Here is a 14,680-nt window from a genome sequence, read left to right as displayed (position 1 = left end):
CAAAGGTTGACTTAGCTTTTCAAGTCTAACTTCCAATAATGCTTAACATGTTGTACTAGATTGTATTTGCTATTTACAGCCTCAGCCTCACGGGGATAAACCATGTTCATTTTTTTTGTTTTTTAACAAGCAACCCACTTGAACTCAATCAGCCTATCTATGTCACTAAATCAATGATATCAAATAGAATAAATTTTAAATTTAATAATTGATTTTATAATTATTAAATTAAATGTTTGATTTTAATGTGTCAATAAAAAAAATTTGAACTCATATTCTCTTATATATAATTTTTTTTATTTATTTAAACTATCATTTATAATCAAGGTAAACAATATTATTCACATGAAAAATAATATTATTAAAAAGTAAATAATATATTATATTATTACAAAAAAAAAAAAAAAGATGTCAAATTTGAATTGGATACAGCTTTAACTCAACTCATGTCCAACTTGATCCAATCCATGCGTTGAGATCCATCCCTAGGCATTCGATTGATTTCCTAGATGCAAGCATTCCTAGATGGAAGCTATAAATTGCGGAGAAAAAAGTGGAATTAGGATTATCTGCTGTTATTTCTCTAACGATATGACTAGTGCCTAATGGCTGTTACCATCATTCTACCAATCATTTCAACTTTTGGTATAATTGGAAAGGCAAGGATGAGGCTCAAAACCGATCCATATTTATGTGAGTGGGGTCCTATTTTGATACTAAAATCTCAGAATTTTGACTTCTCAGGACGCTTGTATTATTGATTTGAATTGAAAAAATGCAAGACATCTTGCGACTTACCACAGAAATGGCTTTTACCGCGGCACAATTCACACTTGGTCAGCTTCATGGGTACATATGAAATGAATACATAAAGCTTACTGCTGTTCATGTTTAACATTATCATTAGAGTCCAATTAATACTCAGCAGTACAATTACAGCACCAAGTATGACTTGAGTTAGGAAGAACAAGCAATGCTATGAGCAGGTATTCAATTGGTTACCCATATAATACGTCATTTTGTAATTAAGTGGTTTCTTATTTTTAATTCAAAATTACATAATCACTCGTTGACACATGATCTAAGTACCCGACTGATAATATTATAATGCAGCACATATAACAGACAAAGGAGAATGGTTATGGTCAGAAACGAAGAATATATACAATTAGGGAATCCCCAAGTCAGAAAATACATAAAACAAAGCTTAGAAGGAAAGAGAAAGGCATAGGAACTTCTTAAAGGTCTAGTCACCGATTTAGGATATATCTACAAACTAACTATGCTACCAAAATGAAAGAAGCTCTATAACTCATTAAATACTAACCAACCTACTGAAAAGAAAAATACATCCATAAACAAACCACGGATACATATGTTACATATATATTATCACTACAAGGGTAAGGAAAGAGGACATTAGGAGGATACCAGTATCTGTTAGCATTCACAACCGAACTATTACCATCTCCACCTCATTTGCATACTGTCTTGAGTCTCTTAGCCGCCTGAACAAACCCCATAATCACCTGCAGCTCATCCAGTTGCTTCACCAATAAAACAAATATTAATTCAAACTACCAATTATTCTTTTATTATATAATATTATATATATTTGCTGAAACGATCAACCTAATTGTGAAAAGGCATTCATGAACTGCTTTTTTGCATAAGAAAAAGACAGATTTATGAGAATAACAAATTTAGATTAATTGTTTTGCCTGAGTAGAAAAAGAAATTTGAAAAAGAGAAAGGGGGAAGAGTTGTTTTTTGGGATAAGATAGATTGTTTAAATGAAAAACTGTCTTGAGATTTTGGTAGGGGTTTTAAAAAGTAATTGGCAGATCTATGGAAGAAACAAAAAGGAGAAATCAGTGCGGGGTCCTGCCTGTACCTGTGACATAAAATGTCTCTGAACCACATCAATTAGTTGTTCCTTTGATGGATTGGGGATAGCATCCACCTAGAAATTTTCATAATGTTTATTGTCAGAATAATGAGGCACAAGAATTAAACATCAACTTTGCTTCATAAAACTCACAAGATTGAAGTGTCGCCAATATCTCCACAACGCAGCCATTTCCAGTTTGCTAAGGTCAACCCTCTGCACCAAACATGTTTGAAAGGAAATTGAACCAGTAGGAAAAAAATTACATTATCAACTTCTTTTGGTATGTTTTTTAATACAGTTGAATGGTGATAAATAAAATTAGTATATAAAAGTAAACACAAATTTGAAAATTTTATACCATGGACCCATGGGGAGTAGTAACAGATCCCTTTGACTGGGAGTCACAAGAGAGAGACCTGCTCATAGTCTTGTTAGATGAACCAGTTGATTTATGTGTTCTATGCCTTGATCTGTGGGACTTTTGAGTGTCATCGGATGCTGGAAAGAAACAGAACAAGCAAGAATTAGGGTGGTGGGGCTTGTAAAAAGAAAAAGATGAGAGACAAAACCGCTTTTAGCTATAGTGAAAGTAAAAGGTGAAGAGAATGGATCCTATGTAACAACCTCAACCACTTTTCTTAAAAATAATGCATTATTCCAAACACAAAACAAGCAGTTCATATATATAATGATAGAAAGAAAAAGGGGAAGGAGCACAATCACACAAGTTTGTATATTCAATTGCATTACAAAATTAGTAATGACACCGGAAAATTGTCCCACTTAAATCATGCAACTAAAAATTGATGTCAGGAGCACAAAATTTAACATATAAGGAATAAATAACTGAAAAAGCAAACTCACCCATATCTGATACATTCCAAGGCCCATTGTCAAATTCAAGGTCATCATCTTCTTCATTACCAGTAGGAGCTTCAATCACACTGAGGGCATTCCTTTGCAGTTTCACTTCTATCCCATTAGTTAGAACCTATTATTCAATCAATTGAGCAGGCAAATATAAAATCATAGTCAAACAATCAAGTTTTCAGATAATAGAGAATAAAGAATAAAGAAAAGGGCAAGGGGAAATTCCATTTTTATTTGAAAAATCAGTTGCATTCTATCTAAAAACCAAGCCCATCTTATTAAGACAGTTACTATAACTGAAATTGACATGAAAATAGACATTTAATCAAATAGCTAAAACATAGATAAGAAAAACGTGTAAATGTTGTTAGAAAAAAAATGAAAATAAGTCTTGAAGAAATAGACCAGCTCAAACACAAAGCAAGCTCAATCTTAAACTATTAGGTAGTAACAAAAATGTAGGAAACTTCAAAAGAAAAAAAAAAGTCATCATTTTTTCAACCTAAAACAGTTCAAAGAACAGTGCATGCAGATAATTTTCGTTATTAGTTTAACCTTGATAAATGAAATGGAAATGAAGCAAAAATGATATTAAGTTGTAATGTCATAACCCAGGATAGACATATGTTCTTTTTCAATATGCCTCGGTTTTTTATTGTTTACCTTTATAGAGGAAGTCAGTAAACATGAGCACTTCCGAATAAAAATAGCTAAAATTCATTGACTAATAAGGAAACATGAAAATTAGAAATAATTATAGAGCAAATGTAGATCAAGGCTATATCGTGGATAAATTTTCAACAATTCAATCGTGCTAAATATGATACACGAAAATCCATAAAAAGAAAATGTTGAAGTTCTTACAGTAAGCAAGGAAAAGACCATCCCAAATGAAATGAATTATATCAAGAATACAAAACATAATCCAATCATACCAAACTCAAAGACAACCAAATGCAAATATAAATTCCTAGCTAATATCACAAAGTAGCATGCTCCAACACTACTAAAACCTTAATCCATGGAAGCACTAAATATAAATTAGAAAGAAAAAGTAGTAGACAATTAAAAGCCCACTGCAATTTTTTTTCCTTTTGATAGAAAAATCAATCTCACATTGCTCAGAACTTAACCAAACTCCAGATCCATCCACAAAAACGAACATGCAAGCAAAATCCATTTCACAAACCTCAAAATTACAAGTTAAAAACCTGAAATAACACTCCAATTCAAAAAATCACATATGAAAATCCAATAATATGAAATTTCATCCAAAAAACCATGGTTTGAAATTTAAAAAACAAATAACATTCGTAAGATTAATCAAATATAAATAGAATTTGTTAAAAATGAGAAAAGTGATAAAAATAAAAATGGCTAATTATTAATTGAAATGATTTAAAATTGCAACAAATAATAAATCAAAACTACCATTTATATCCACATTATTAAAAATATATATTATTGAGCTTTTAAAATACAAAATTCAAACTTAAAAAACTTCAAAAACAAAATTCTGCCTAAAATCAAATGAAATAAGAATAATTACCAGCCAATGCCAGCCCCCAAGGCCAACGGCCTTCTTAACAACACCTTGAAGGCCCACAAGAACCGATTTAGTACGGTTATTCCCGGTAACTACAACCTTAGTGTGACGTGGAAGCACAGATAGCTCTTCTTCACTGCTATCTCCACAGCTCTGCAAGTGTGAAAACCCGCCATTAACTGAACTCTCCATTGTTTCAAGCATTATCTCTGTTTCGAAAACAGGAAACTCATAAACTATCAGGAATCAACATTTATGAGTCGAAATTGTATGTAAACTGAAGATCGTGCATTGGCGAGTTTAAATGTGAAGTTTCTGAAAGCAAAACAGAGAAGAATTTAGGAGAAAATGGGATTTTCTTGGAGAGAGAAAACACAGAGCAGGAAAGAGAAAGTTGAGAGAGAGTGTGTTATTTGTGTGCGAGTGAGAAAGAGAGAGAGAGAGAAATGAAAATGAGAGCGAGCGGTATTGTTCATTGGCTGTGTTGCTATGAATCCCGACGAGCAAGAACAAACCAATAGAAACTTGACACGTAACAGCAAGAAAATAGCTCAAGTTGCGATTTTGGATTTCTAGATTAGGGAAGTTTTTTATTACAATGGGTTGACCATATGACTTTGTGGAAAAGCGGGTTGTGGGCATTGTGAAATGACTATTATGACCTATGCCTACCCTCGTAGTTTTCAATAAAATTTACAAAAAATAGTCCTTTAGAAGAGGGTCAGTTTCATAATTTAGTGGAAAAAATAACGTAAGGAGGGAGACTACAGGTAACGGAAAGCCGAAATTCAAGGAGTGGGTCCAGGCTCTACCTTCCGTCGGTGTTGTCGTATCCAACACTTACACATACATATGTCTGTCGTTTATAAAAAGGTAAATAAATAATACACATATTTATTTTTTTCCAATTGAAATTAAACTAATTTTTTCGTTACTTTATTTTCCCGCCACTGCTAAGAAACATGAACCGTTGATCTAAGGATCATGAAAGTGGTCGGCGTTGGATGTAAAAGCAGCCGTCGGATCAGAAGGTGTAGGCCGAAATAGTAGTAGAAAAAGCAGACATGTTCACATAACTTGTGTAATGATCATAAAGTTGAAAGAGGAGTGGCCCTTTTTGACACCCTGGCATAAAGAAAAACCATAGAGCCAAGAAGAAATTTAATAAAAATATACTAATAAATTATATTAATTCGATTTAATTTAATTTAAATCAATTTTTGATAATCTTATCTCAAAATTGGTTAATCCTAAGAGTTAATTTGAGATGGCTGGTGAATGGAGATCCGAAATAATACAGTGGTAGCAACTTTTGTCTTTACGTGGTGACAGACAGCAGTGAAAAGTGTGTCCTATCTTTATCAAATACATTATACTAACTCCACTATGAAGTTTCTGTTCTTAAAAAATGTGGATATTGACGAACGAGAGATCTTTTGTGTATTTACAAATATAAAATAAATAAAATAAGATTAAAATGTTGGAATTACTGGGAACGGATTTATGTGATAGTCGCATTGAGCATCCCTTATATGGTATGTGGCTAACTCAGACAAGACACTGGGTTCCACCACATAACTATTTTCTTCCTACAACTTTCCTCAGTAATCTAAGTGAATATCATCCATTTATATTGAAGGGTGGATTCAATTCGAATCGAATTAAATCGAGCTCAAACTCATTCACGCTGATGCATTCTCAAAAGACTGCTAATGTGATCAGTTTGAATCAATGGAATGAACATTGTCATTAGAGAGATTACAATATTGTCGGAAGATTGCTATCTCAATTTCAGTTTTATTGAGTCGAATGTAAATTCAAACTTAAACTAGTTTGACTCGAATCCATTCCTATTTGCGTTGCCATCACTTCAATTTTCGGATTTACATGTATATGTTTTGACTAAAAAACATAATGGATAAGTGTAACGTACAAATACAATGAAAGATGAATCAAAAGCTGTGACCACCTCAATGGAATCAGCTTATACAGGCCCGTTAGTGGGCCTAAAGAGACCTGTCCACCAGCATTTATATTCAGTACAACAAATCCCGGGTGGCCAGCCACCCACCCACCCACAAGCGTAACAATATTTTATACTATAGAATGCCAGCGGTATTTATGTCTGTTGTTTATGATTACAATCTACTGTGACCATTTTTTTTTTTTCGCAGGCTAAGTGATAATTAAGTATTGCAGCCCCGGACTTGGAGAACATGTAAAATGCTCCTTCGACAGAGAGCTTGACTTGGGCCTAGCTCAAGCATAGTTAAGCAGGCACATGCAGCTTAGCATCAATTAGGTCAACGGTCAATTCACGTTTCCATGTTTAATATAATTTGGTTGATGTTGTTTGGTCGGGGCAACATACGGAAATATTTCAAGCATTATCCTATCCAAACCATAGTCTAACCAATAAAACACATAGAAGCTTTACAACAGGAGAATTGCTATTTGACATCTTTACAAACACGAAGAAAGAAGCTCCAAGTCTGCTATTATTCTATTCAACAGATCAGTCACCGCATCTTTTTAGCCTAGACTTGATATTCATTAATTTTTTAAACTTTATCAATCAATAACAAACATAGATAACTAAACTGACACAACAACAATAGACACATTTGGGCTGACAAGTGCGTTAGCCTAGAACTATGGTAATGGCAATCTAATGCTACGTCTGAAATGATACGAGCATCAACTAAAATGGCATAAAGCAGAAGTACTTCTTCTTAAGCTTTTTAATTCTGCCATTAGTAGGCTTCCTTCCCCCCTTTGGAATTGCTAAGTTTCTATCAGATGATATCGCAGGGTATTGAGGATTAGATGGACCTTCATCCTTGTAGTCTGCTTTCTCAACTATGATCACTTGCTTCTCACCAAGTTGGTCTAGATTTCTATTCGCCGTGGCTGAGTAAGGTGTCGAAGAACCGCGTTTGAAGAATTCTTCACCTGTAGACTTGCTTCTTTCTAAGCTAACAAGAGACGCTGTGGACAAATTAAAAATCAGAATAACTTCCTCTTCATAATAGTAATCGATACAGCAGAAAAATGGAAGGGAAAACAGGTTTTTCAACAGAGGCAATACTTTTATAATTGTATATCAACAAAGTAAAAACTTCATTATTGAATCAAATTCAAATGTTTTAAATTAAGTTTCAAAATCCTCTCATCTAACAAAAGCTAGGATTCCTAATATTAAATAACTCTCCAACATGATCAAATTGTAAACGCTTTTTGACAAACAGTTACTCTTACTTTTTATTCAGTTATGATTTTTAAATCAAGATGAGTAACTGCAATAAGGCTTGAATGATCATCTTGTCATAAGTTAATCTTCGAACTTATGTAGAATATTAGTGCATTAGATTTCAACTATCACTCTATAATTTAGGAATCCATCACTTTATTAACTGGGGATGGAAATTTAAGAATAACATAGAAAACCGCCAACCTAAGCAACTTTGCCAAATTTCTGTCAAACTAGTCCAGCTCAATTTATAAACCATTTGTCCAGCAGTATAATCTCACAGTCACAGATAAATTACTTAGATAACCAAGAATGAGAGTTTAGGTTTCATGAATTTTTGAAAAATCAAATATGTTTGCAAGTGAAATATGAAAAGTATTACCAAGTTGAAAAAATTCACATGCAACACAAAAGGTAAGAGGACAAAGAAAAGGAATCTAGGATACCTGGCAACATAACCACTTCGTTTGATTTCTGAGATGTAGGAAAACTATACTTGTACCCTGCATTCTTTGCAGCTATGCCATTGTTATTTTTAGTTTCTAGCTCTTGCAACAAAGCCCATGAATCAAAATATTCATCTGAAGACATGGTCAAGCAACTTGAATTTTCTGAACTTGAAGAAGGTGATAGTGGGTCGACAAGATCCAACAATTCCAGGTAGTCATCTCTGGATAAATGATTCTCCATAGCAGGCATCTCTTTTGTCTCATCATTATCATTATTCACCTGCAAAACCTTAACACAGAATTAGAATACCACCGCTCAAAAAAACCGACAGAAACAAATAATTAAAAGACCATAAAAGGGAAAAAAAAGCCTCTGTATATCCATTAGAACAGAAAATACCAACTGATTATTAATACCATTTGCCTTACTTATCATCACCTCCACAAGATAATTGAACTCATCCATGTACGCATTGGATAATCTTAAATTGACCTTTCGAAATTCACCAAATTTTAAACCTATAAATCTTTTAAGTTGTGAACCATGAGGAAGTATGCAGTTTCAGTCATGTCTTGAGTGATTTGGAAATAGTCAGTCTTTCGTGGCACAAAACTAGATTAGTTCATCTATCTGGACTTCTGTTTCTAAAAACTTTCAACATGCGTGTTTCTTCCTTATTCATAATGAACAGGAAGGAATCTTGATCTGATTCTGTTTATTTTTTTCAAGGCTACGCTGTCAGTTCATTTATTACACTGTTTACGTTAACTGTGCTTATGTGATTGTTGTAAAAAATGTTGTCCCCTATGTAAGGAGGATTCTGACTAGAGAGGAAATCTGGACTACTTTATAGTACTTTTTTCTTTTTTCTTTGATACTCTTTAAAAATCCTATCCAAAAAGTGGTGAAAAAAAAAAGGAAAATTTGCCAAGTACTGATTCTTAACAATTGAAATCTAGAACTCACCTGTCAGTTAAACATTTAAGCCCTGATCAAGAGATCCATATGTTCAATTGTTAGACAGAATGGCTAGTATTTTAGATACAAAGCCATACAAAGGCAAATAATTAAATGTGATGGTTAAGTGCCTGCATTAAAACACAACTGCTGAAAAGTTTAATTATCTAAAATAGCTAAAATGGGTGTGAAAATTTAATTGGAAACTAAATTGTCACATAACATGATGCCAAACAGTGTGACATAATTATAAACTGACAAATAATTCAATGCAAAAGCCAAACCAGGCATCAAGAAATGAAGGCCAGAATGTTAAGGCTGAATACCTGGTGCTTGCTTGTAGAGCCTTGATCTCTATCATGATTAACTCTTGCAGAACTTAACTCTGCTGGGTCAATGTGGGTTCCACCGTTTATGTCTGCAGCAGATACAGCAGCCATTTTCTGCTTTTTTTCATGGGTAGGACCTGATCTATCAATCAAGAAGACTCTGCAAAGTGAGCTAACATCCTGCACATTGTCCAACCATACTGTCAATTTACTGGCAAGTGGGGTTGAGAATTAAAAAAATATAAACATAGTTCATAAATATATAGGGCTAGCAGAATACCTCTGCCTTTTTGCTTTCACACCATTTCTTCTGCGTTATCCTGTATTCTTGCATTACCCAATCGGTTTTACACCCATGTGGGTCTTGACCCTCATAAAATTCAAGAGTCGTTCTCCAACCAGTAATGAGAGAGTTGGAGAATATTTCGCAGGCCTCCCCTTTAGCCTTCCAATGCCCGTGCTGTACACTTTTGTTGTCCTTGCAAGAAACCAAGAACCACAGTCCATCTGGCATATAGCAAGAATTTTAATAAGTTCTAATGTTCCATTATCACAGTGCCAAACTGACCTCTAGCATGCCATGATTAGTGTACAAAATTGTTATACATGTCAGCGTAACAGCAGTAAATCCACAATAAGAGAGAATATACAAGCAAAAACTTATAAACAAGGAATTAGTCCCTGATCTATTGGCTTAAGTTTACAATATGCAAACACTTATATAAGGCCCCAGAATGTAAGCTACCTAACTTTTCTTACATGTCTATAGTTTCATGAACGCAAGAGATGATAAGAGCACTTGAACTCTCATGCCCTACAACCTTTCTTCATAACAAGTTATTAGGAAAAAAGAATAAGACAAGTAAACAAACTCACACACCAGGAATTTGATAATGTCAGCAATACCTAAACTAGAACCATAATTCTTTGTATGCTAAATTCTTCACATGTTAAATCATAAGTCACAAGACCTCATTAGATCATCCATCCTAAATACTCCATTGAGGTTTGTGTAGAATTGAATAAAAGAGAATTTCTCAAACCTAGTCAATCTCAACCAGTTGTTTTGTTACTAATATGTGTTACTATCGTGTTCAATAGATCAGGCAAACTGTAAAACTCAAATGATATTGAAGTGAAGGCACCAGAAACATGTTTTAGTCAGTAAATTAGATAAACAAAATAATACCAGGTAAATTTGAGGGCATATGATTGTATGGATCCACATCATTAATCACATTGCTTGGAAGCGGGTATCCCTTGTTCATTTTCTCCAAAGAACCAAATAACTCCTCATAAGGAGAAGAAATATCAATATCAGGGAGTGGGGAAGCTGCTGGAGGACACATCCTAACCCAATTCAAGCAGAGCCTGTAACAATTTGCAATAAACTAGACGTATGGTTCAGTCGTCACATATTGTCTAAACAGTATTAATAAACTCAAGAGAGCGATGACAGGGCTTAATCATAAAATATTCTTTACTCTTCCTCAAGAACTACAATTATCATCAAAGTTAAACTGTATCACAAAAGAAAATCTCGTTATCAATTTCATATATATTAATACATACATATACATATACAAACTTTACTCTTCCTCGCGAACTACAATTATGAAATCACACTACATCACAAAAGCAAAACTCATTAACAAGTCAAAAAAATAAAAATTTCAATGAATTGCGAATAAATAAAAGAAACCAAATCAATTCCTCCACTTAGAATCCGAACAAAACCAAATCCATCCTTAACCTAGCCAAACAAGATTCAAACAGGAGCTTCATGTTGAGGAAATTTAAAAAAAACGACGACACTCATCCACTTTCCCATCAATCAAACGGAGGGTAAACAAACTTAAGCTATAATTGCAGTAAAGAATTTTTTTAAAAAAAAAAGAAACAGGGAGCCTGAATACTCACCGTGTGAAGAGGACAGTGGAACGCGATTCCTTAGTGTAGTCGAAGTAGCCAGGTATTTATAGGATGCGAGCGAGGCGAAGACTAACTATGGTTAATCGTTTACTGCGGAAACTGCTTAAGCTTGAGCAATTAGCATTAGTAATTAGCGGTGATCTTATATCTGCGTGTGTCCACTTGGTGAGTGCAACGTGGAGTCTCTTCGTAGGCTTGCTGATGCAAATTTGCAATTTGCAAATGACAGAGCTGTTACCTACTCAGTGCTCTTAAAAGCTTTTGTCTCCCTTTCTTAGAAATTTCCTGTTTTTACTTCCCGGCATCTTATAATTTGAATTTACTGCCAATATCTTTTTTATTTTTTACAGTTGAATGGGTAAATTCTCAAGAGCTGCTTGGCCACAGTAATATAAATTTAATCCATTCAAGGTGGTAGGTAATATCAAGGCCAAAAGATTATATCCCACCCAAGGTTTAATAAAATGATATCTTCATCCTTTAAATTTGAAAAAAGTTAAATTCTTACCCAACATCCACTTTATTAATGAAATAATTTTGTTAAAATTAAAATTAAAATTTAATATTTATATTGAATTTTAATTTTAATTTTAATTTTACATTGAATTAAAAAATAATTCTTTTCAAAAAATAAAAACAAACAAAATTCGTTAACTGAATGAAATGATGGATGAGAATGTTTTTTTCAAAACTAAAATTATTTCATCTAATCTTGGATGGGACATGGTGATTTGGCCTAGTATGAGTGGTAAAAACTGAGATACTCCAGCCCTGCATAAATTGGAGTATTCTAGAATCTACAAATATCCAGTAAAAAATGTTTTCCAAATGAAAAAGTGGCAAGTGGCAAGCCAATTACGTGAGGAATCTGTCTACCATCCTATCCTTTCGCTGACTTTGAAGAACGACCGAACCAATAAAGTAAAATAGAATTTATAGTTTTTCAAATAATCAAAATATCATATTAATAACCAGGCTAGAGGAAAATTCTCAAACAAGTTTGGATGCCTTTTTAAGTCGGAAGGATTATTTTCCATCCAAAGTATTTTTTAATCTTAAATTTTTATTTTTTAATTTTAAAACTTTTATTTATTTATTTATAGATAGTTAAAATTAATAAAAGGCTAGATGACTATTTCTCACCCAAGGTATACTTCAATCTCAAGTTTTCACCTTTAATTATGGAAATATCAAACACCCATCTATAACCGGTTAAATTTAATGAAACTCTAACTCTTGAAAATTTAATCTCATTTTCCCTTTTAAAAGTTTAAAAAATAACATTTTTCCCTAAGCTAGGTTTGAAAGATCGCATTTTCTCCTCTAGGGTTTAGTTTCCAAACCTTTTCACTTTCTCCAGCGCCATTGCCAGCCGTCTCCCCCTCCCAACGGTTTTTCTTCCACCGACGGCCCCCCTCAACTTCACCCAAACTCATCGGCGCAGAGAGACTTTATCCCAAAAATGTTGAAAAATTCGTTATAAAAATATATTAATTTTCTATCAAGATGTTGAAAAATTAAAGGAAAAGTCAAATTAAATAATACTTTATCCCAAAAATTTATTGGATTCCTTTTACATATATTTAATAATAGTCGGTGACCTTTTCTGTTGACAGTGATCGGAATCAAACTGACTAGTGTGATTTCAATTGAAATCATACCAAATTAATGTAATTATTGATTTGAGAAGATGTTATAAGGGTGAAGTGGAAGGGGAAAGAAATAAAAACTTTTAGAGAGATATAGAGTAATTTGCTTATATTATTAAAAGTGTAAGTGATATTATTTTTATTATAATATTTAGCCAAAGGATTTATTCCCACTTAAAACATATTGTATTATGAAATTTTTATTTTTTTATTTTAAAAATCTTATTTATTTATTTATAAATAATTAAAATGAGTAAAACTCTAATCCTTTAAAATTTAATTTCTTCTCTCCTTCCCCCCGCTCCCTCCCCCCCTCCCTTTCTTTAAACCCAAAAACTAAAAGTTTTTTTTAAGACCAAGTTTTAAAAAATGACATTTCTCTCTTATGATTTAGTTTTCAATTTTCAATATCAAATCTAACGTCATCGCAGACAATAAAGAGTTACCGATATATCATCATACTTTGACAGTGTCTCTCCCCTCGTTTAGAACTCTAATATGTGAAGATCTCGTCAGAAAATATGAAGATCTTTTACAAAAAGATGAAGATCTTGTTTTTGTCTGGAAAGATAATTGTCTTCCCAGAAAAAAAAGGTCTAGGAAGATAATCAGCTTCTTAGACGAAGATGAGATCTTCATCAGCCAGAGTTTTAAAGGAGGAGAGAGAAACCATCGAAGTATGATAATACGTCGAGAATTCTTCGTCGTCGATGATAGCGTTAAAGATTAAAAACTAGACCTTAAATGGGGAAATGTCAGTTTTTAAAACTTATCATTGGAGAAAACTTTTAGTTTTTCAAGTTTAAAAAAAAAAAACGAGATTAAATTTTAATTTATTTTTAATATTACAAATAAAATAATGATTTTATTTTTAAAACTAATAAGTTTAACTATTTATAAGTGAATATTTATGATTTTTAAAATTGAAAAGATAAAAACTTGAAAAAATAATATTTGAGTTAATCTCAAATTAACCATCTTCAAGTTTAGTTCATATTAAATCTAATCCTATACCTAAGAAACTCGATTAAAGGACTTTCTTAGTAGTTGGATAATTTGTGAACAGGGCGGCAAGCCTGGCCAAAACTTTGAACAGCTTTTAAAATTCAAGAATAGTTTTCTCATCCACATCCAGAAACAATCAGTATCGTTGCAGAAAATTGGGCTGTGCCTATGCAAATATAGGTCAGCTCTAATCATAATGATACAATTATTATGCCAACAAATAATTATGTATTTCATATCCCCTATCATACAATAATCAAACAAATTATATAAAAATCTTCCCACACATTATCATTGAATAAAATGTATTGGTTCGCCATAATTAGGGTTAGATTCGAATTAAGTCAAGTTTAAACTTGCGACCGTAACTAGAGTTAGATGTGAGTTGAGTCAAACTCGAACTCGTAAAAGACAAACTCAAATTTAGTTTGAATTCAATTTGATTTATTTTTTGTTATTATAACGATATTATTTTAATATATATTAATTAAAACGATGTTATTTTATATTAAAATTTTTAATTAAAAAATTTGATGAATAATTCAAACTCATATAAGATTGACTTATTTTAGATTTATTTAAACTGAACTCAAATTTAAACTCATACAGACTCAATTTAAGGCCAACCCTGGCTGTAACCCATCAACCAAAATGGTTTCAGTTTTTTGAAAACCATTTTCGAAATTAAAGCATATTAACCAAACAACTCAGATGGTTCAAATACATACTAATGATGGGATAAATAATATTATTAATAAATAAATAGAATAGTTAAAAAGGGATTAAAACCAGACTTGTATT

At 32.6% G+C, this 14,680-nt stretch overlaps 2 protein-coding genes across 4 annotated transcripts; both read right to left on the bottom strand.

Annotated features, from left to right (window-relative positions):
* Positions 1 to 1,142: 1,142 nt before the first annotated feature.
* On the bottom strand, positions 1,143 to 4,757 carry LOC123228877. The gene is made up of 6 exons (XM_044654367.1): positions 4,311 to 4,757; positions 2,756 to 2,882; positions 2,250 to 2,389; positions 2,042 to 2,104; positions 1,895 to 1,963; positions 1,143 to 1,547 (listed from the first exon to the last, which is right to left on the bottom strand). The coding sequence occupies exons 1-6, from the start codon at positions 4,509 to 4,511 to the stop codon at positions 1,476 to 1,478; spliced, it is 672 nt and encodes a 223-aa protein (XP_044510302.1). The 5' UTR covers positions 4,512 to 4,757; the 3' UTR covers positions 1,143 to 1,475.
* Positions 4,758 to 6,716: 1,959 nt separating this feature from the next.
* Positions 6,717 to 11,353, bottom strand: LOC123229625 (NAC domain-containing protein 7-like). Of its 3 annotated transcripts, none has more exons than XM_044655549.1 (6): positions 11,214 to 11,353; positions 10,483 to 10,664; positions 9,574 to 9,800; positions 9,291 to 9,473; positions 8,004 to 8,295; positions 6,717 to 7,295 (listed from the first exon to the last, which is right to left on the bottom strand). In XM_044655549.1, the coding sequence occupies exons 2-6, from the start codon at positions 10,640 to 10,642 to the stop codon at positions 7,009 to 7,011; spliced, it is 1,149 nt and encodes a 382-aa protein (XP_044511484.1). In that variant the 5' UTR covers positions 10,643 to 10,664; positions 11,214 to 11,353; the 3' UTR covers positions 6,717 to 7,008. The 3 variants fall into 3 exon arrangements, with proteins under 3 accessions (XP_044511484.1, XP_044511482.1, XP_044511483.1); XM_044655547.1 differs by lacking the exon at positions 11,214 to 11,353 and adding an exon at positions 10,866 to 10,888; XM_044655548.1 differs by lacking the exon at positions 11,214 to 11,353 and adding an exon at positions 10,866 to 10,888 and having other exon boundaries at positions 8,004 to 8,286.
* Between the last annotated feature and the right edge of the window lie 3,327 nt (positions 11,354 to 14,680).

This window comes from Mangifera indica, chromosome 11 (assembly GCF_011075055.1).
Source record: "Mangifera indica cultivar Alphonso chromosome 11, CATAS_Mindica_2.1, whole genome shotgun sequence".
Taxonomy (NCBI): Eukaryota; Viridiplantae; Streptophyta; class Magnoliopsida; order Sapindales; family Anacardiaceae; genus Mangifera; species Mangifera indica.
Note: the sequence above shows the minus strand (reverse complement) of the source record. Positions and strands in the feature narration are given on the sequence as shown.